This window comes from Nymphalis io, chromosome 12 (assembly GCF_905147045.1).
Source record: "Nymphalis io chromosome 12, ilAglIoxx1.1, whole genome shotgun sequence".
Classification (NCBI taxonomy): Eukaryota; Metazoa; Arthropoda; class Insecta; order Lepidoptera; family Nymphalidae; genus Nymphalis; species Nymphalis io.
In genome coordinates, this window is record NC_065899.1 from 3,547,107 (window position 1) to 3,570,442 (window position 23,336).

Sequence of the window (23,336 nt, forward strand, 5' to 3'; positions counted from 1 at the left end):
TTGATTTCCCATTTATATGATATTATTATGTCATATATTATGTCATTTTTTAATTACTAATTCTCATTATTTTAAATATCATTATATTCGTTATTTTGCTTCAATAAAAATATGCTCTCGATAAAAATATAATCGTAACGTAATATTCATACCCTAAGTTTAAATTCACTTAGTTCACTAAGATAAATGAAATGAAATTTTAAATTTAAAAAGGATTGCTTGTCTATATTTCGATGAATCTCAGGAAAATATTGAAAAATTAAATTCCATATTAATCACCGAGGTAATCCATCTTATTCTAGTCGTGACATGAGCTTTTATTAAAAAATATCCGCTAACTTTAGCACGATTTTCATCTAAATTAAATTAAAATAATTTCGGGATTAAGAATATTTAGGGACAATTATTTTCTATTATCAAAATGTAACTACAAGTGCAATGTAGGCATCTCTATGGTATCAATTAGCCACGATTTAACACCGGGTAATTTATTTCACAGTCATGCTGCGATTTCTAAGAAAACTTTAATTAAGACATGGTATTTAGTTACTTTAAACGTGAATGTGTATTTTAATTAAAAAAGGAAAAATATAAAAATATTCAATTGTAACGTACAACAGGGAATTGAGTGTACCTCCTCTTTAACTAGCTGACGTTGATTGGGCCAGTACGTGGCTCCCATTGGTAACGAGTTTCTGAAGAACCCAAGGAGTATCGTCCACACTTAATGATGGTAAGTGGTCATCAACGCTCTTAGACATTGGCATTGTAAGAAACGTCAACCATCGCTTACAACACCAATGCGCTACCAACCTTTGGAACTAAGATGTTATGTCCCTTGTGCATGTAATTATACTGGCTCACTCACCCTTCAAACCGGAACACAACAATACCGAGTACTGCTATTTTGCGGTAAATATCTGATGAGTGGGTGGTACCTACCCATACGAGCTTGCACAAAGCCCTACCACCAGTAAAATAAATCGTAATACCAAAAACAAGGAATTGGAATTTAATTTTTTTTAATATTAATATAAAAAAGATACAACCTATTAAATAAAAACACGCTTAGAACTATTTGCTTGATTGGAAAAGAGCTTAAATTTTTTTTAAACTCTGTAAACATAAATTGTTAAATATTGGTTTCAGGTAAAATGGCTTTTATAAGACAAAAAACGAAAGAGACGAAAAATGACCTGGTATTTTAATTCACCAAGATAGAAAAGCATTTACAATGATAAAAAAAAAAAAAAATTATCTGTGATATATCACATTCTAGGTTGCGCAGTTAGCTTATAAAAAAACTGAATAATTCATTTGGTTATGTGATAAGATGAATGAAATACTTTAAACAAGCTAAAAACAATTAATTATTTTTTATTTGCGTTTTTGTCGATAGGACGTATGAGGTGAGCTTGCATCAGTACAACCAATTATAGATAAGAACAAGTTCCAATGCGATTTATGTCAACACATAAAAAGTATTTTAAATACAGGCTTATGAACAAACCCTTATAAATAAACTAGCGCTTTACACGTAGCTTCGCTCGCGTCATAATTGAGAATTACTAAATGGAAATTCCATATTTTCATACAAACTTTCATCCCATGAATCATGATATAATTAGTTCTATAACATCACTAACCATTTATAACTTTGGTCCAATTTGTTAATAAAAGTTAGAGAAAAAATGCTATGCAACATTCTCTAACGTTATATAACCTTTACACACAAACAAAGCAGTAAATTTAGTATCTACAGTTTTACTAATAAATAAATAAAAAAATATATTTAAAATAATTAGTGTTCAATAATATATCGGTATTGTTTTATGAATTGGTTTTCGTATTGTAGTTACATCAGCACATAAAAAGTATTTAATATACAAGCTTATAAATAAACCTACTATCTAAAAGAAACCCATATGTAAAATTACATGACGCCTAGTAGCTTGGGCCGTTTTTATAACAGTCAGTCAGTCAGTAATTTAAATATATATAGTGAAAAAAATTTACATTTTAATTGTTTTAAAATTGAAATTAAACAAGCACTTGAATGTAAATGTCAATAGTATGAATATTTTTTTAATTTTGTAATAAATATTGATGATTTTATAAATCCTTAAGCAAATACAAAAACGCGACTTTGTATCAAGTAAAATCCTTAAAGGTTGATTTTAAATAGTATTGTATTTAATTTGTGTATAGGTGTTTTATGTAGCATTTCCATAGTATGTGCTTGCCTAGCAGTGTGCCATTAAAACTATCGGTGTTTTTGAAACCTCTTTTTTGAGAGAAGAGAAAGGCTTGAATTTTTACTATGCTGTCGAATACGTGTGTATATTATATGGTCAAGTAAAAGTAAATTATTATGATAAATTGTTTACAAAATAATTTATACTGGATACAAAAACAAAATGTTAGTTCCTTAGCTTCACATTAAAATTAAAAGATTTACTGCCTATTATTAAACTAATCTATAGATTAAAAGACTTTTTATGTAAGAGACGGTAATGGCGTTACACTGTTGCGTTGAAAGTGACTACCACCGCCCATTTAAATTTGAAACACTGGAGAGCTTGTAGCTTCTATGTACTAAAGGTTTTAAAATCATATCGGTTCAAAGCAACTGATCGTTAACGTCCTAATGCCAAGATTTCTCTCTCTTTCCTCTTATGGGAGAAGATTCAAAGCAATTCCAGCTGAATGCTACATGCATGATTTAGTAGATATTAACTTAATTGACCTTTAAAAATAAAATGTAATAATTTTGTAAATAAAATAATAATATTGTTCATTAATTCTTCGAGTAATATATGAGTCAAAAAAGAATATCAGGCAAAATTACAGTTAAAGCACGTTATAGTTAACAATTCCTTTCAGTTTTTTTTAAATTATTTTCTTTAAAATATTAGTTATCAACATTTACCCAATTTAATAATTTTAATTATTTCAATTTTACTACGACAAAAAGAAAAACAAATAAATATATAAAATGTGTACGGAATCCACCAAAATATATTTAAAACAATGAAAAATATAAGATTTGAATATACTTGATAAATAGTAAAACATATATAAGAGGCAAACGGGAATTGCAAATGTACACTTTACAATTTGGAAATCATGGCAGTCAGGGGTTGTTTATTATATGTCACATTTGTTGGACTCCAAGTTTCAAGTACCTTGGCAGCAGGTAAGTTGGTCCGAGAATCTAGCTATTAATAATGACCCTTGAAATATCGATTAATTGTTTTCGTTACAGTGCCTTTGACTTGTTTCCTTCAGAACCAAAATTTCTTTAACATATTTAATAGAAGAGCTGAACTTACTTTTAATGAGACTTCATTAAATCCTTCACAATTTGATACTATGCGCGTAAAAGGAATTGATTTGAATACAAGGATGGATGGAGTTACAAGACAACAAACCTACAATATAACGGCCTAAATAATGCAGTTTTAGATGACTTTAGGTAAGTCAAATTTATATATTGATCAATATATTATTTTCTATTGATTTACATAGTGTAAAATACAACATAGTTGAATATATATAAATTAGAATGAAAAGACATGGTTAGTGAGGATTGCTTATAGCATTGATATTTAACTAGATTGAAGACATTGGTCTAAGAATCTTTTATTATTATACACATCAGTGCTATGTATTGTTTTTTTGCAATTTGAATAATACTTTCAAGTGCAATACATAATGTATGTACCTTAATCTTAAGATTAAATTAAATTAAGATCTTAAGATAATACATATATTACGTAGCCTGTTTAACACACTGCTATAAATAAATAAAACTGTTTCATCGGCAAAAGTCTTCTTTATAATAACCAGAAGATGCTTCCTACGATTTGTGGAAACAGGCGTGTAGGTTATAATTTGGTTTTCAGTTATACTGAGCTCATCATATTGACTTATAGCTAAAATTTGTGTAGACACCTACTAGAATAGATGAATGAATAGAAATTCATGGAGGATTTCAGTGATGTCAAATTATTTTTCAGATTTAATTTCAACTCTAATATAACACACTTAACTTTCCATACGGATATGGTGGTCACGTGTCAATACACGACAGATGGATTATTATTTTCACTACCTGTTAGCGGTGCAGGTTCCTCTATTGTGCATCTTGGTAAGTTTTCCAAATACATTAATTTGTATTGAAATAAATTGCACTTTACAACAATACAAAAATACAGAATTATCTAATGGCTTAGAAAGAATGCCGAATTATTGTCATTCGAAGTATTTATGTCTACTTGCTATTTTTCATATTATATATATTCATGTAAGTCAGTAGGTTAAAATCGACTTCCTAAATATTTTACATACCGACGTAGTTAGTAACAAAACAAGTGTAGAAGCATATAATTACGTAAATTTCAAAATACCAAGTAAATTAAACTTTAAAAATACAAACTTATAAAACTTAATCCTGAATGAGTTTTTAATGGGATATTAATAATTTACTTGAATTTACCACACATGGTAAAGGTCAAAATACCTGCGTGTATCTGAAGAAATTCTGTCACATATATATACATGCTAACTAACAATGGAGTATGAGGACACTAATATATATATTCAACATTTTATATTTTACATTGAAGTATTGCCTACACTTTTTATTAATATTAACATTTCAGATAATATTCAATTCGGTATGATCATGCCGTTTAATGTTCAAGAAGAGTACGGTCAACAATTTATAAATCTTAAGAACTACCGTTACTTTTACAACGTAAGGGATGGTGCTAACTTTACTTTAACCAATCTTAACTTCGGAGATAAAGAATCAAGTGAGTTGATGTATATAATATTTTCTATTTACCTTATAATAATTATATTTCACTTATGAAAAGACTGCAAACCCATCTGTATGGGAACCTCCCACTTATTTCTTAAACTATCGACAAACATTAATTCTTCGTATTGGTGTGTTCCAATTTAAAAGTGAGCCAGTGTGAGTTACAAGTCACAAGGTATATAAGATCTCATACCAGTTTTTATAGCTAGCTTTACTATACGGTCTACGGCCTAAGTGACACTTTGCCATCTCGTGACACATTATTTTTGTGTAGTTATGACTAATTCAAAATAGATATTTTGCTTTTTTTCTGTGGGACTGAAAACCCCTATTCTAATAAATTGTGATGATTGCAAGAAATAAGCTGCATTATTTTCTTTTTAGGTGACAGAATCCACCATCTTATGAACTCCAATTGGAAATTTATCACAGAACAATATTCACCGATTTATCTAGACGCAGCAGCTGAATATATGTTTGAAATGTTGAGAAGCAATATGCGTGACATGCCTTTAAAGGGCCAAATTAGTTGCTAGTTTTTAATATTAATTAATATTTCAAGAAATAACTTTAAAAGCTTGAGCCTGTTGTTGTTGCAATTTAAATTAATTCTTTATTATTTGGCATTTAGCGTTTAATTATCAATATAAATCATATTTATTTTAATGGTTTTAAAAACACGTTTTTATAAATTATGGTCAAATGTCAAATTGGTTCTATTGCTTCCATCAATTTTCGTTTTGTCGATTAAATTAAGACAACTAGTAACATACAACAGAAAAGGTATTTGAAATAACCTAAAAAAATATATTAAAAACTAAATGAAGACTATGCCAAAACACATGGACTTATATATAATGTAAAAAAAGCATGATAATGATATTTGAAAGTAGTAATAAATGTCCAAAAATAATATCTTTGGTAAAAATTAATAATATGAACTTGACTCAGGTTTTCCAATTTAAATACCTTGGACATATACTAACCACCAGTTTCAAGGATGATAATGACATTGAAAGAGAGAGGAGAGCATTGTCAATAAAAGCTAACATGATTGTCAGAAGATTTGCGTGTGCGTAGGGCTGTAAAAAAACATTATTCCTCGCATACTATAACTCTTTTTATACATATAGTTTGTGGGCTAATTATACATTAAAATCATACAACTCTCTTCGTGTCCAGTACAATAACGCCTTTAGATTGCTGATAGGATGTTCGCTGAAGCGAATATAGACTGTTTTTACGCATTAATGCGAAAAAAGTGTGCATCCTTGGTTCACAGCGTGCGGTCCAGCTCAAGCAAAATTCCAATCATGGTTGCTAACAGACTAGATTGTATATTTATAAACCGCTGTTGTAAAGTTTCAGCTGGACCAGTAAATTGTATAAGTAGTAGATAGTAGTGTTTATTTTATTTTTTTGTAATTTTGTATGAGTCTTGTTACTTGAATAAATAATTTAAAGTAGAATTTACTTTATATTTCTAATACGCAGTTTTTTCTCTTTCTTATGACCATAGTATTTAATAATGCAAACAGCTATACTTGTATATACTTGAAATAAAATAATATTAATAATCCATCCTTTTATTTCACTAAGAACTATTACCACCTAAATTATTAACTATCAAGAACGTTTACAAAATAAATATTTACTTATACTGATTGTTTACTGTACTTGACTGAGCTGTTTTCTTTGTGGTATGTTTTTATAAAAAAACCCGTCACCACGCATTCATCAAATATCCTATCGCTACATAGCAATAACTAGTATTGTTTTATTCCGGTTTGTAGGAAGAGTAAACCTGCAGGTTCTGTGTGGCGGAGTGTAACTACAGGCACAAGGGACATAGTATCTTAATTCCCAAAGTTCGTAGCGCATTGGGGATGTACGGTTTGGTTAATATTTCTTACGATGCCAATGTATATGGGCGGTGGTGACCACTTACCACCAAGAGATCTATTTGCCCATTTCTTTTTCTTTCAAAAGTTTCTTTATGCCATTTTCTCTTTTTCAGTTCATGAGAATTTATTATTGGAAGTATTTCATCTACTCTTAATTATTATTATATTAAATTTGTATTATTTCTTCAACTTTTACATAAAGTTATATACTCTTTTTCTATTAAATATAAAAAAAAATATCCGTGTAACTGTGCTTCATGTGTGTTCTGTGTTCAAACCCAGACAAGCACAATTGAATATTAATGTACTTACTTTTTGTGTATTCATCACGTGCTGTTACTGGTGAAGAAAACATCGTGGGGAACGTAGTATCGGATAACACTCTTCCAACTTTCATTGTAAAAAACAATGACTCTTTTATTAAAAGTTATTCAGTCGATGTCAGTTCATGCGTAGTGGCGTTTCTACTGAATTTAAATAATTTATTTTATAAAGATTATTATTTTATTCTTATTTATGTCTGAATTACAATAAATATGGTAGAAGGAAACCTATTAATAAAAATGTAAGTTATCAACTTAGGGCAACAGATTAAAAGAGTAAAGTGAAATCGGTTAAATCAAATTAATCGAGAATTTATAACACCGAAAACTAATCAATCACGTACCTAGACAATTTAGGATCGACACCGTCGTCCTGGCATCGAGGTGACTCTCAAAATATTAATTTTAAATTAAGCGATCATCCACGAAAAGGCTTTGTTTCATAATTTTCATATTTATTTAGTACTAGCTGCAACGTGCGGCTTCAACTGCGTCAAACGTTACTGCTCCGCCCCCGTGTATTGTAGGTGTCGTGATGTTACATACCTTTCTTAATAAATTTACTAATCTAACGCATTTTTTTTAAATCGCACATTTTCTAAGCGTTCAAACAAACAAACCATTGATATTGTTTTATAATATAAGAAATCTAATGTGAGTATCCCAATAGAAATGCTGTATTGGTATAATAAGACAACGGCCGGGACGGGATATCGGAGCAGCTTTCACCACACAACAATTAATATAGACTCATTATTATAAGCAAGTCTTAATAAGGATTGCAAAAAAAAAAATAGTATTGCAAGTAGGTAAAACTTATCGATATCTTTTGTTATCCTAGTCTACATTTATTCCATCGCAATTATGTTTGTACAAGAAAGTCTTTATAAGATTACGTACTTTAACTCACGAAACTAGCATTTCGCGAAGTTGATGATTAGTTGAAAGTAATTATTATATGAGAATTAAAAACAAAATATCACATTCTCCATATTTTTCATATACTATAAACTACTTTTATTTTATTATTTTTTATTTCTTTCGTTACATAGAGTTGGAGTTCTATTAAAGTACCTAATGGTTTATTATCTATTTCAGTATGTTTTTATATTATTTTTTTTATCAGTTACTTCTATAAAAATGGTTTATATGTACAAAATTTTTAAATTTAATTTCATCCTATTAAATGTTTTAACAGGATGAAATTAAATTAAAAAATCCTATAAATTTACACTGTATAAAAACAACCACCATTAATAATACTAAAACCACTGATTTGTAATACATAAATTGCTGTCTTACTTATAAGTATATAATATATTATGTTTAAAACGACAATTGCATAAAAAATACACACAATACATTATACACTATATTGTATAAAGTGCTAATTAACAAACTAAATAGCATAAATATATATTAAAAGAAAAAAAGATCGTGCAATCGTTGCTGCCCCTCGGATCATGACAATGAGACTACAAAAAGTCTGTGTTTTGCGTACATACTTGTGCCTTGTTATATATCTTGCGTCGATCGGCTTGAAGGACATAATTACGAAACAATTAAAGGCAAAAGAATTAAGTTGATCATAGTATTTTTTTTATTAAATTAATCAATCCCATTTATGTTATTATATCATATTAAGTGAATTAAAATTTTAAATATAATTGTTTGTCTATATACATATTTCGATGAATCTTAGGAAAATAATAAAGATTTCAATTCCGAATCGATTACGACGTTATCCATCTTGCTCTAGTTATGTCATGCGCTTTTATTAAAAATTATCCGCTAGCTTTATCACGTTTTTCATTGCAATTAAAAAAAATGGGATTAAGAAAATTTAGAGACAATTATTTTCTGTTATCAAAATGTAACTGCAAGTGCAATGCAGGCATCTCTGTGGTAGCAATTAGCGACGATTTAACACCGGGTAATTTATTTCAGTCATGCTGCGTTTCCTAAGAAAACTTTAATTAAGACATGGAATTTAGTTACTTTTAACATTAATGTGTATTGTAATTAAAAAAAGGTAATTGTCAAATATTCAATAATAAAATCAAATAAGCAGAAAAAACAAGACGCAATAATAAATTAATCTTAAATGTACAATGATTAAGGATAGTGATCGCAGCGTTGGAATATAATTTCTTTTACTTTATTAGGGTCCGATATTATCACGTTGACATATCAGTGTCATCCACAGTTTGGACGAATAACGCCAACCTAGCCGCAAGCAAGCTTTCATTTCGTAGATATTTCGAGCAATACCGAATTTTATCTCATCGTATTTGCATGGCAGTGACGCGTTGTTCACTCATGCCAAATTTTATAAAAGAGCGAACAATACCCGAAATTGTTTGTTTTATATTTTCATGATGTTTCAGTGCTTGAAAAAAAATATTTTGCAGATAGAAACAAAGTCGTCTTTGTAACGAAAAACACAAAATGTTGACATTTTTGTTTAATCAAATTATATATGTTAAACCATTTATTTATAAGTTTATAATCTTTTTATTGTATTCCGTGGAGTACCGGCTTAGAATAGTACTCCCCAAATCTCATCCCGTGGGTGTCGTAAGAGGCGACTGAGGGACGGGGAAAAGGGGGGATGGGCAGCAGCGTCCCCCCCCCCATAAACATCTCACCCCCCTACTGTGCTCGTCAACACGCCTGCCCAGTGCGGCGAGTATGGGCAAACCCTCGTAAATGGCAGATGCGCCCAAAAAAAGGCCCCCAGTTACCGGCAAGCCCGCTAGGCCCGACCAAGGTAGCGGTCGCGGTATCGGCAGGGCAGGGGGTGCTAAGAATCACCGGTTCACGGCAGGCTACCGTATAAAACGACTGAAAATGGCAACGTATAATGGACGCTCGATGAGGCTGGACCATCACCTCGCCGAATTAGAAGTAGAGTTAAGTCATATAAACTGGCATATACTGGGGTTATCTGAAGTCCGAAGACAGGGGGAGGACACGATAACTCTAGAGTCCGGTAACTTACGCTACTTCCGCGAAGGTGATAACCTCTCCCAGGGTGGTGTCGGTTTTCTAGTCAAAAAGGATCTCATTAGCAGCATTGTGGAAATCAGTAGTGTGTCGAACCGGGTAGCGTACCTTGTCCTAAAACTTTCCGACAGGTACTCCCTGAAGGTCGTACAGGTATATGCGCCAACTTCGACATACTCTGATGATGTGGTCGAAGCGATGTACGAGGACATCGCAAAGGCCCTCAACGACACCTCGAAGGCCCACTACAATGTTGTTATGTTGTTATGGAGACTTTAATGTGTGGGAGTACAAGATAGTGGTGAATCGAAAGTCGGACCTTACGGCTTGGGCTGCAGAAATCACAGGGGGCAAATGCTGGTAAACTTTCTCGAAGCGCAGGGGCTTTTTTTGATGAATTCTTTCTTTCAAAAGAAGCCTCAGAGGAGGTGGACCTGGCGGAGCCCCGATAACTTGACAAGGAACGAGATAGACTTTATCATTTCGAATAAAAGGCACATATTTAGAGATGTTTCAGTGATCAACAGGTTTAATACCGGAAGTGATCACCGCTTGGTTCGAGGCACTCTAAATATCGACTTCAAAGCCGAAAGATCGAGAATGATGAGGTCTACTCTCCGACCTACCATGCTCCAAACTGCTCAATGCTCCGAAAAGTTCCAAATGGAACTTCAAAATCAATTCACCGCGTTGGAAACCGTAAGCAGCATTTATGAGAAAACCAACACGCTGGTCAAAATACTGCAAAACCCATCCCGCAAGTGTTTTCCGCCACAGAGAAGAGACAACGCACCAAAACTCTCTGCTGAGACACTCGATCTCATGAGAAAACGATGAGAACTACCATCGTTTTTGTCAGATAAGGCCTTAAACCGAACAATAAAAACGCTGACGCGACGCGATCTTCGACGCTCCAATACCCGTGCCATCAAGGCTGCGATTGAGCAAAATCGTGGATCGAAAGTGTTCGCTCGCAAGTTTGGGAGGCCGCGTCTGACAAAACTTAAAACTGAAAATGGTGGGGTCGTTACCTCTAGGCCTGAGATTGTCGGAGAAGTAGAGAGGTTTTATGGGCAGTTGTTCTCTTCAAGATCGCAAAAACCCGTGGGAATCAGTATTGATGACCAGCGCGCCCCTCTTATGCGCCATTACTCCGAGGAGCTCCCGGTCGTTGACCAAGGAGAGATTAGGGCGGATCTAGAACAGCTTAAAAACAACAAAGCTCCGGGAGATGACGGAATCACAACAGAGTTGCTTAAGGCAGGCGGGACTCCGGTCCTGAAAGAGCTAGCAAGCCTCTTTAATTCCGTCATCCAACATGGCAAGACCCCGGAAACGTGGAGCGGGAGTGAGGTGGTACTGTTTTTCAAGAAAGGTGATAAAACCCTCTTGAAAAACTACAGACCGATCTCCCTCCTGAGTCACGTGTATAAGCTGTTCTCAAGAGTCGTCACGAACCGTCTCGCCAGACGACTTGACGAGTTCCAGCCCCCAGAGCAAGCCGGCATACTGTTCGGCAGATTGTGCAGAAGACCGAAGAGTACAATCAGCCGCTGTGTATGGCATTTGTGGACTACGAGAAAGCCTTCGACTCCATCGAAACCTGGGCAGTGCTCGACTCATTGCAGAGATGTCATATCGACTGGAGATATATCGAGGTACTGCGATGTCTGTTCAACGCTGCTACAATGACTGTCCACATCCAGGACTGTAAGACGAAGGCGATCCAACTGCGCAGAGGGGTGAGACAGGGGGATGTAATATCCCCGAAACTGTTCACCAACGCGTTGGAAGACATTTTCACGACGCTGGATCGATTAGATATTGACATGGCAATGTAAGAAATGTTAACCATCGCTTGCAACACCGATGCGCTACCAACCTTGGGAACTAAGATGTTATGTCCCTTGTTACAACAATACCGAGTACTGCTTTTTTGCGGTAGAATATTTGATGAGTGGGTGGTACCTATCCATACGAGCTTGCACAAATCCCTAACACCAGTAAAATAAATTGTACCTACCAATAAATAAATAAATTGTAAATACCAAAAACAAGGAATTGGAATTCAATTTTTTAAATATTAATATAAAAAAGATACAACGTATCAAATAAAAATACGCTAAAAACTCTTTGCTTGATCGGTAAAGAGTTTAAATTTTTTTATTGTACTCAATATCTTTGTTGTAAACATAAATTGCTAAATATTGGTTTCAGGTAAAATGGCTTTTATAAGACAAAAAACGAAAGAAACGAAAAATGAGCTGATATCTTAATTCACGAAGGTTGAAAAGCATTTACAATGATAAAAAAAAAACAATTTATCTGTTATATCTCATTCCAGGTTGCGCAGTTAGCTTATAAAAAAAACTGAATAATTCATTTGGTTATGTGATACGATGATTGAAATACTTTAAACAAGCTAAAAATAATTAATTGTTATTTATTTGCGTTTTTGTCGATAGGATGTATGAGGTGAGCTTGCATTAGTACAACCAATTATAGATAAGAACAAGTTCCAACGCGATTTATGTCAACACATTAAAAGTATTTTAAATACAAGCCTGTATGCCCAGTAGTTTGGGTCGTTCTTATTAGTCAGTCAGTCAGTAATTTAAATATACATAGTTAAAAAATTTACATTTTAATTGTTTTAAAATTGAAATTAAACAAGCACTTGAATGTAAATGTTAATAGTATGAATTTTTTTTTTTATTTTGTAATAAATATTGATAATTTTATAAATCCTTAAGCAAATACAAAAACGCGATTTTGTGTCAAATAAAATCTTTAAAGGTTAATTTTAAACAGTATTGTATTAAATTTGTGTATAGGTGTTTTATGTAGCATTTTCATAGTATGTGCTTGCCCAGTAGTGTGCCATTAAAACTATCAGTGTTTTTGAAACCTCTTTTTTTGAGAGAAGAAAAAGGCTTGAAGGTCCACTATGCTGTTAAATACGTGTATATGGTCAAGTAAAAGTAAATAATTATGATAAATTGTTTACAAAATAATTTATAATGGATACAAAAACAAAATGTTAGTTCCTTAGCTTCACTTTTTTTTTATATGAGCCGGGATGGCAAATGACTCTACTCCACCTGATGGTAAGTGGTAGTAGAGTCCAAACGCGACGACGGCCAGTACAGTCGGGAAGAATGTTCTGTACTAGCCGTTCCTGCCTTGCCAGCCCGCAAGATGCCTCTTTACGCCTCGTTTGAAGGAACCCGGGTTGTAAGAGGAGGGGAACACGTGAGCTGGTAAGGAATTCCATTTTTTGGTAGTGCGACAAAGAAAAGAGTTACCAAATTTCTTTGTGCGGGATGGAATTGATGTCACAGTTAGGCGGTGACATCGAGAACCAGCTCGCGTGGACTTAAGAAGGAAGGGGGAAGCAGGAATTAGAGAGAATAATTTCTCAGAGCACTCGCCGTGATACAGTCGATAGAAAGCGCTCAATGCTGCTATCTCGCGACGCAATTGTAAAGGTTCAAGGGTATTTGTGACCTTTAAGTCGCCAATAATGCGTACTGCACGTCGCTGCAACCGGTCCAAGGCCTCCAGTAGGTACTTAGCGGAGCCATCCCAAAGGTGCGAGCAATATTCAACGCAAGACCGTACCTGTGTTTTGTATAACAGGCACAGTTGTTGTGGCGTGAAAAAACGCCGCGCCTTGTTCAGAACTCCGAGTTTCGGTGAAGCTGTTTTTATAATAGCCTCGATGTACCCTTGGACTAAGGTCGCAGCGAACGTCCATGCCCAGCATGGCGATTTTGCTTTGTATCATCAGCGGTGTGCCACAGAGGGACGGAAGAGGGTAAAATGGTGACTTTTTCGCTGTGAGGTACACAGTTATGCGCTATACCTGTGTTTTCTTCGCATTAAACTCAACAAGATTATCAGAACCCCATTTGGCGATGAGCTCTAACGTCCTATCGAGTTCAATGACAAGATCCTTCCACCTCTTCTCAATTTCCGCTCGCCCAGCCACTGCGCTTCCGTGGTATCCACCATGCACTGGACTATTATCTGCATAGCAATGTATGTTCCCAAGAGAGAGCATATCATTGATATGCAAAAGAAAGAGTGTGGGAGATAACACAGATCCCTGGGGGACCCCAGCATTCACTACATAGAATTGTGAAGTGCAACCATCTACTAAAACACGGAGGCTATGCTTGTGTAGGAAGCTGGCAATCCAGGTCCATAGCTGAGCAGGCAGACCATATGCCGGCAGCTTGGAGAGAAGACTTCTGTGCCAGACCCTGTCGAAAGCCTTGGAGATATCGAGGCTGACAGCCAACGATTCTCCATGCTTGTCGATAGCTTCACCCCAGAGGTGTGTTACCTACGCTAGAAGATCACCTGTGGACCGTTTTAATCGAAACCCGTACTGACGATCATTAATTAGACAGTGATCTTCTAGATAATGTATCAGTTGGTTGTTTAGAATCTGTTCCATCACCTTACAAAGTACTGAGGTGATAGCTATTGGTCGATAATTTGCCGGGTCAGACCGATCCCCTTTTTTGGGAACCGCTTGCACATTAGCTCTTCTCCAAGCCTCCGGCACACATCCCGAAGAGAGAGAAAGATGGAACAGGCGCGTTAACACAGGAGACAGCTCGGCTGCGCACTTCTTCAGCACTATGGCTGGTATTCCATCGGGACCGCTAGCTTTCCGTATATCAAGTGATTGCAGCTCTGCACGCACATCACGTTGCCTGATTTTGATGTCAGGCATCGTATGGCCACATGAAGGTATTGTAGGTGGCAGCGCACTACAATCATCGATAAAGAAATTGTCGGCAAAGAGTTTAGCCAGGAGAACAGCTTGCTCTTGCGGACTGTGCTAGCTAGTGATCCGTCCGGATTTCTGAGCGGTGGCAGCGAAGGTTACTGGTGGTAGGGCTTTGTGCAAGCTCGTCTGGGTAGGTACCACCCACTCATCAGATATTCTACCGCAAAACAGCAATACTTGATATTGCTGTGTTCCGGTTTGAAGGGTGAGTGAGCCAGTGTAATTACAGGCACAAGGGACATAAAATCTTAGTTCCCAAGGTTGGTGGAGCATTGGATATGTAAGCGATGGTTGACATTTCTTACAATGCCAATGTCTAAGAGCGTTGGTGACCACTTACCATCAGGTGGCCCATATGCTCGTCCGTCTTCCTATTCTATAAAAAAAAAAAAAAAGGTTGGCAAAAATTGTTTTGCACAGACTTGGTCAGACGCCAGAAGCTACGGGAGCCCCAAGGATGCGAAATAAGGTCATGACCAATCTGTACAATGCGCTGTGCATCCGCTCTCGTGTATGCCTTCCTACAGGACTTGGAATTTTTATTGTAGTTTGCTTTCAGTGAGTCAATGTTAGATGCCCCGCTAATGCAGCCGTTGATCCACGCGCGATATGCCGCCTGCTTAGATGATACAGCGTCGGCACATTCACGCGTGAACCAACGGTTACGCGTACCCCTATTGATGAGATCTGAGCTAGGAATGTAGTATTCCATTCCTAACATGATCTCATCAGCAACAGCAGCGACACTAGCTGTCGGGTCATTCCCACTGAAGCAACGTTCCTTCCAAGGGACTGACGCATAGTAATCGCGCATACCGTCCCAATCTGCCGACTTATAGTGCCAAACGCGACGTTTGCATACCGCTGATGGCGGCAGCTTGGCCTGTGGCACTTTGGTAGATATAAGGCCGCGATCCGAAGAACCAAGTGGAGCTTGAACCACAACCTGATATACCACCGGATGAGAAGTCAGCAGAAGATCCAGTAGAGAAGGTGCTTGCTCATAAATGTCTGGGATCCTGGTGGGCTGATCAACCAGTTGGGTCAAGTCGTGTGTGTGAGCAAAAGCATGAGCAATTCTTCCATGGTCAGTTTTGAGGGATTTCAACCATGATTCATAGTGAGCATTAAAATCCCTCATAAACACCAATTCCGCGTTAGGAAACTGCTCTTGCGCAGCATCTGCCACCCGACTAAGATGGTCAAATAATCGGCTTGTCTCCAAGTCACCATTGTGGGATCTGTAGAGGCACACGTAGACTCGACTCTGACGAACCAGGTCAAAATGTAATAATTTTGTACCAAAATGTAATAATTTTGTAAATAAAATAATAATATTGTTCATTAATTCTTCGAGTAATATATGAGTCAAAAAAAGAATATCAGGCAAAATTACAGTTATAGCACGTTATAGTTAACAATTCGTTTCAGTTTTTTCAAATTATTTTCTTTAAAATATTAGTTATCAACATTTACCCAATTTAATAATTTTAATTATTTCAATTTTACTGCGACAAAAAGAAAAATAAATAAATATATAAAATGTGTACGGAATCCACCTTGAATATACTTGATAAATAGTAAAAGATATATAAAAGGCAAACGGGAATTGCAAATGTACACTTTACAATTTGGAAATCATGGCAGTCAGGGGTTGTTTGTTATATGTCGCATTTGTTGGACTCCAAGTTTCAAGTACCTTGGCAGCAGGTAAGTTGGTCCGAGAAACTAGCTATTAATAATGACCCTTGGAATAAAAAAATCTGTATACCGTTATATATTCTAAATAAAAATTAAACTTAAATAGTTAAAGCATCGAGTGTTATAATAAATTCGCTATATGTCTAATAAATATATAGTTACAATATTTTTGTACAAGAATCATATAAAAAATATCGATGAATTGTTTTAGGTACAGTGCCTTTGACTTGTTTCCTTCAGAACCAAAATTACTTTAACATATTTAATAGAAGAGCTGAACTTACTTCTAAAGGGGGTTCAACAAATCCTCCACAATTTGATACTATGCGCGTAAAAGAAATGGATTTGAACAAGGATGGATTTAGTTACAAGACAACAAACCTAGAATATAGCGGCCTAAATAATGCAGTTTTAGATGACTTTGGGTAAGTCAAATTTATATATTGATCAATATATTTTCTATTGATTTACATAGTGTAAAATACAACAAAGTTAAATGTATACGAATTAGAATGAAAAAAGATGGTCAGTGAGGATTGCTTATAGCATTGATATTTATCTAGATTGAAGACATTGGTCTAAGAATCTTTTATTATTTTATTAGTCCAATAAAGGTAGGGGTTATTGCTAGTTTCGCCTTGGTTGCATGAACATATAAACCATCTACTATAACACATCAGCGCTATGTATTGTTTTTTTGGAATTTGAAGTGTAATTTCAGGTGCAATATATAAGGTATGCACCTTAATCTTAAGATTAAAATTAAATTAAATTAAGATCTTAAGATAGTACATATATTACAAAACCTGTTTAACACACTGATATTCGCAAAATTGCTATCAGCAAAAGTATTCTTTATAATAACCAGAAGATGCATCCTAGGATTTGTGGAAACAGGCTTGTATGTTATAAATTGGTTTTCATTTATACTGAGCTCATCATAATGACTTATAGCTAAAATTTGTATAGACACCTACTATAATAGATGAATGAATAGAAATTCATGGAGGATTTCAGTGATGTCAAATTATTTTTTAGATTTAATTTCAACTCTAATATGTTCCACTTAACCTTCCATACGGATATGGTGGTCACGTGTCAATACACGACAGATGGATTATTATTTTCACTACCTGTTAGCGGTGCAGGTTCCTCTATTGTGCATCTTGGTAAGTTTTCCAAATACATTAATTTGTATTGAAATAAATTGCACTTTACAACAATACAAAAATACAGAATTATCTAATGGCTTAGAAAGAATGCCGAATTATTGTCATTCGAAGTATTTATGTCTACTTGCTATTTTTTCATATTATATATATTCATGTAAGTCAGTAGGTTAAAATCGACTTCCTAAATATTTAACATAGTATATGTAACATGTCGTTAGTAACAAAACAAGTGTAGAAGCATATAATTACGTACATTTAAAAATACCAAGTGGATAAATTTAACTTTAAAAATACAAACTTGTAAAACTTAGTCCTGAATGAGTTTTTAATGGGATATTAATAATTTACTTGAATTAACCATACAGGGTAAATGTCAAAAGACCTGCGTGTATCTAAAGAAATTCTGTCACATGTATATACATGCTAACTAACAATGGAGTATGAGGACACTAATATATATATTCAACATTTTATATTTTACATTGAAGTATTGCCTACACTTTTTATTAATATTAACATTTCAGATAATATTCAATTTGGTATGATAATGCCGTTTAATGTTCAGGAAGAGTACGGTCAACAATTTATAAATCTTAAGAACTACCGTTACTTTTACAACGTAAGAGATGGTGCTAACTTTACTTTAACCAATCTTTACTTCGGAGATAATGAATCAAGTGAGTTGATATATATAATATTTTCTATTTATCTTATAATAATTATATTTTACCTATGAAAAGACTTCAAACCTGTATGGGAACCTCCCACTTATCCCTTAACCTATCGACAAACATGAATTCTTCGTATTGCTGTGTTTCAATTTGAAAGTGAGCCAGTGTGATTACAGTCACAAGGTATATAACATCTCACATCAGAGTTTTCATAAATAGCTTTACTATACGGTCTACGGCCTAAGTGACACCTTACCATTTCGTGACACATTATTTTTGTGTAGTTATGACTATTCAAAATAGATATTTTGCTTTTGTACTGTGTGATTGAAAATCCCTATTCTGATGATTGCAAGAAATAAGCTACAATTTTTTCTTTTTAGGTGACAGAATCCATCATCTCTTGAACTCCAATTGGAAATTTATCACAGAACAATATTCACCGATTTTTATAGACGCAGCAGCTGAATATATGTTTGAAATGTTAAGGAGCAATATGCGTGACATGCCTTTAAAGGGCCAAATTAGTTGCTAGTTTTTAATATCAATTAATATTTCAAGAACTAATTTTAAGAGCTTGAGCATTTTGTTGTTGCAATTTAAATTAATTCCTTATTACTTGGTATTTAGCGTGCAATTATCAATATAAATCATATTTATTTTAATGGTTTTAAAAACACGTTTTTATAAATTATGGTCAAATGTTAAATTGCTTCTATTGCTTCTATCAATTTACGTTTTGTCGCTTAAATTAAGACAACTATTAACATACAACAGAAGAGTTTTTTCAAATATTCTAAAAAAATATATTAAAAACTTTTAGCTTTAAAAAAAGTTTCAATGCAAGACACTGAAGAAAAATCAATTTTTATAGTAAAATTTACATTATATTTATAATACGCAGTTTTTTCTCTTTCTTATGACCATAGTATTTAATATTGCAAACAGCTATATTAAAAATTCACTTATTTTTGACTTGAAATAAAATAATATTAATAATCCCTCCTTTCATTTCCCTAAGAATTATAATCACCTAAATTATTAACAATCAAGAACGTTTACAAAATAAATATTTACTTATATTGATAGCAGTTTTCTTTGTGGTATGGTTTTATGCAAGCCCGTCTGGGTAGGTGCCACGCACTCATCAGATATACTACCGCATATATAGGATGAGTGAGCCTACAGGTTCTGTGTGTTCTGTGGCGAAGTGTAACTACAGGCATAAGGGACATAGCATCTTAGTTCCCAAGGTTAGTGGCGCATTGGTGATATAAGGTATGGTTAATATTTCTTACGATGCCAATGTTTATGGGCGCTGGTGACCACTTACTATCAAGAGATTCATTTGCCCATCGGCCTATTTATTTTATAATATAATAAAAATAAGTTATTCAACATTATATATTTACATAATATATTACATATATAATGATATTATGTTTATTTATTAATTTCATTTTGCTGTTATTTTGCATGTCATGAAGTTCAAGGTAACTTTTTGTATCGTAGTATGTATCGTAGTTGAATGACTTCACATTATATATTGAGCATTTAGAGAGATAAAGTAGAAAAACTTAAAAAAAAACAATAATTACGTGTAAAGTGTAACATTTACAATACAAACAATAGAAATATGCAAATTACATGATTAGCTCGTAAATGCAAAAGACCCACAAACATAATGCCAAAATTATATTCATTGCGAGAATAAGGAATAGTGTCTACAATTTTACAGCTGTGTTGTCTATAGATCGCAGTTCAACAAAGAGTTTCTTTATGCCATTTTCTCTTTTTCAGTTCATGAGAAGTTACTCTTGGTAATATTTCATCTAGTCTTAATTATTATTATATTAAAGCTTTAACATTTTTTTAACTTTTACATAAAGTTATATACTCGTAGTAATATGTTCTATATTATTATATATTCACGGACAAAGTTATGGAGGTATTTATTTCTATTAAATATAAATAATTTATCTGTGTAACTCTGCTTCATGTGTGTTCTGTTATTACACCCGGACAAGCTTAATTGAATATCAATGTACTTATTTTTGTGTTTTCATCACGTGCTTAGTGGTGAAGAAAGACATCGTGGGGATCGTCGTCTTAGTTAACACTATTTCAAATCACATTGTAAAAAACATTTATATAACTCATTTATTAAAAGCTGTTCAGTCGGTATCAGTTCAGGCGTGGCGTTTCTACTGAATTTAAATAATTTATTTTATAAAGATTTTTATTTTATTCTTATTTATCTCTGATTTCTTAATTTTACGACAAAGAAAATCTATTTGATAGACTTATCATAATAGAATAAAGATTTTATTATTATGCCAATGTCATGTTTAGCGAACTCCGAGACATATGATCAGATGCAAATTTTAAAATTATAGTTGATGATATTTATGAGAACAAATATAAGCAACAAAAAAAAAATTTAAACCTTCTAATAACAGCATTTAAATATCATTGCAATTTTACTCAATTAGAATGATATAATAACTTTTGTCAAAAAGCATTATTATATATTGAAGCCCTCGCAATACAACTATTACTCTTAGAATAAATGATCTAGTGTCAAATTAGCTGCTAATGGGTTCCTTAAAGATATCGTCATTACACTCAAAGCAATAAAGATGGCTTTTATTTATCATTTTGTTGAAGTAAAATGGAAATGAAGGAAAGACGGAATGAGTTTCATTCGTTATCCGGTTATTCAGGTATCTTTTTTAATTCAGTAAAATTGCAATTTTTAATGTTTTTAAACTAAGATTAATTTTGAAAAAGATTTTGTAATAGGGCAAGAAAAGGAAGATCGCAAGTCGATCCGGTTAAGACCGGCAGTAAGTCTACAACGAGACCGGCGTAGGCATTTGGCAGTGCGCTCGGGCGCGCCAGGCCCATGTAAATAAGGCTGAGAGATATCATACGACAATATTTTCAAAAATTGTTTATATACGATATTTTTTTGCATTTTATTTATTAATGTTATCTTATTCATTAAACCATGCTGAATGCTGGCCACATGTATGTCAACAAGTATTTTTTCTGCATCTTCTTTGCATGCAAGTAATTAGCAAATAAAAACTTGTTTTAAATTTAAAGGTAGACTTAGCAAGAAGAAATATCTTTAGATAGAAACCGCTAACATACAACTTAACTCATGTTTCAAACCGGAATACAACATTACTACTAATTAGATACTTCAATACATTTTACTTTTTTAATGGGTGGTAGATGGGTTTGCACAAAGCCCTACCACCAATAAATAAAAAAGTAATACAAAATATGCATTTTCATTTACATTAATAAAAATTGTCAGAAATTTGCTAAAGTGAACTGTAAATCGAAGTTAGACAAATAATATTCCCAAAATTTTGATTATTCTTTTAAATTGAAACACTATTTCAAAATATTTATAATTATATATTTCAAAATATTTTCAATTTCTACTCAAATTCAGCCTCATCATTACTAACATGATTTTACCATACAAAAAGGTGCTAAGGCTTAACATACGAGCTCTTGCTTGGTTTGAAGTACAGCTCCACAGAAAAGAAAAGGTTTAATACAAGATATTGAAGACAAATCAATATTTAAAGTAGAATTTACGTTATATGTATAATACGTAATTTTTTCTCTGTACATATATTTATATGACCATAGTATTTTATAATTCAAACTGCTATACTAAAATTTCACTTACTTTTACGTTCACTTTTGACACGAAATAAAATAATATTAATATTCCCATATTGCATTTTATTTATTAATGTTATCTTATTCATTACAGCATGCTGAATGCTGGTCACATTTACATCGAAAAGTATTTTTTCTACAACTTCTTTGCTTGCAAGTAATTAGCAAATAAAAACTTGTTTTAAATTTAAAGTGAGACAGCAAAAAAAAATATATTTACAGAAAACCGCTAACATACAACTGAACCCAGGTTTAAGCCGGAATACAACATTACTACTTCAATACTTTTTGCTTTTTAATGGATGGCAGATGGGCTTACTCAAAGCGCTACCACCAATAAATAAAAAATTAATATTAAATATGCATTTTCATTTTTATTAATAAAAATTGAGAGAATTTTGCTAAAGTATATTATAAGTATAGTATAAGTATAAGTATATAGACAAATAATATTTCCAAAAAAGTTGACAATTTTTTTCTTGAAATCGGCAATTTATTATCTGTGCCATTATTCATCTGAGGTTTTAATAGGTCTGGATATTGCTGCGTGCTTTCATTTCATTGAAAGAATGTCAGACTGAAATAATTGTAAGGTTTATAATGAATATAAATGGAATTGAAGAATTTCATACTGAAGTTTAATTGTAAATAAAATAAGTTAAGCTGTCATTTAATATGGATGCATTTTCTATATAAGTAATATTATGGTATTTCAAGATTATAAGCACGTGAATTGTTTGTTAATTTTCAAGTCAATTGATTGGATATAACTGGTTAAAAATTCATTACCAAGGCGACAATGTGTACAACATTGATATGACTTTTAATTTACCTACAAAAATATACAATATATAAATATATTTAATGCACAATTAATATTAATAGCATAAAAAACTGAAAACACGTATTATATATTGATAACGTAAAATTTATTTGTAAACAAATGTTGTCATGAAAGAAACAACTGTCTTAGTAGAACTATAACACGGATAACTTTCAGAAACTAGTTTTCATTCATCAGGCTTTCATACTTAAAACCAAGTTTTAATTAAAAAATTTTAACACGAAAACAACATTATAAGAAACCTATCGGTACATTTCTTGATCTGCAGTCTGTAATCTTCTATTCAAGAACTTTGAATGCGTAGTTTTCAATTAAATATGCTTATTTGGTTTTTAATTGATCATTATCCATTTCAGTATATTTTTATATTAATTTATATTGTCGGGC

General features: G+C 33.2%; 1 protein-coding gene across 7 annotated transcripts in view; it reads left to right on the forward strand.

Moving 5' to 3' along the window:
- Positions 1–3,059: 3,059 nt before the first annotated feature.
- LOC126772252 (uncharacterized) overlaps positions 3,060–23,336 on the forward strand; it is a 54,582-nt gene continuing 34,305 nt past the window's right edge. Inside the window, exons 1-5 of one of the 7 annotated variants that reach the window (XR_007669635.1) lie at positions 3,060–3,196; positions 3,266–3,475; positions 4,020–4,150; positions 4,665–4,817; positions 5,210–6,249. Coding sequence is in view for 5 of the 7 variants with exons in the window: in XM_050492539.1 (XP_050348496.1) it covers positions 16,500–16,569; positions 16,772–16,985; positions 17,599–17,729 (415 nt within the window). In the remaining 2 variants the exon portion in view is untranslated. Of the gene's footprint in view, positions 3,197–3,265; positions 3,476–4,019; positions 4,151–4,664; positions 4,818–5,209; positions 6,250–16,457; positions 16,570–16,771; positions 16,986–17,598; positions 17,730–23,336 lie in introns of those variants that run through there. The other 6 variants (XR_007669636.1, XM_050492537.1, XM_050492539.1 and 3 more) reach the window with 6 other exon arrangements.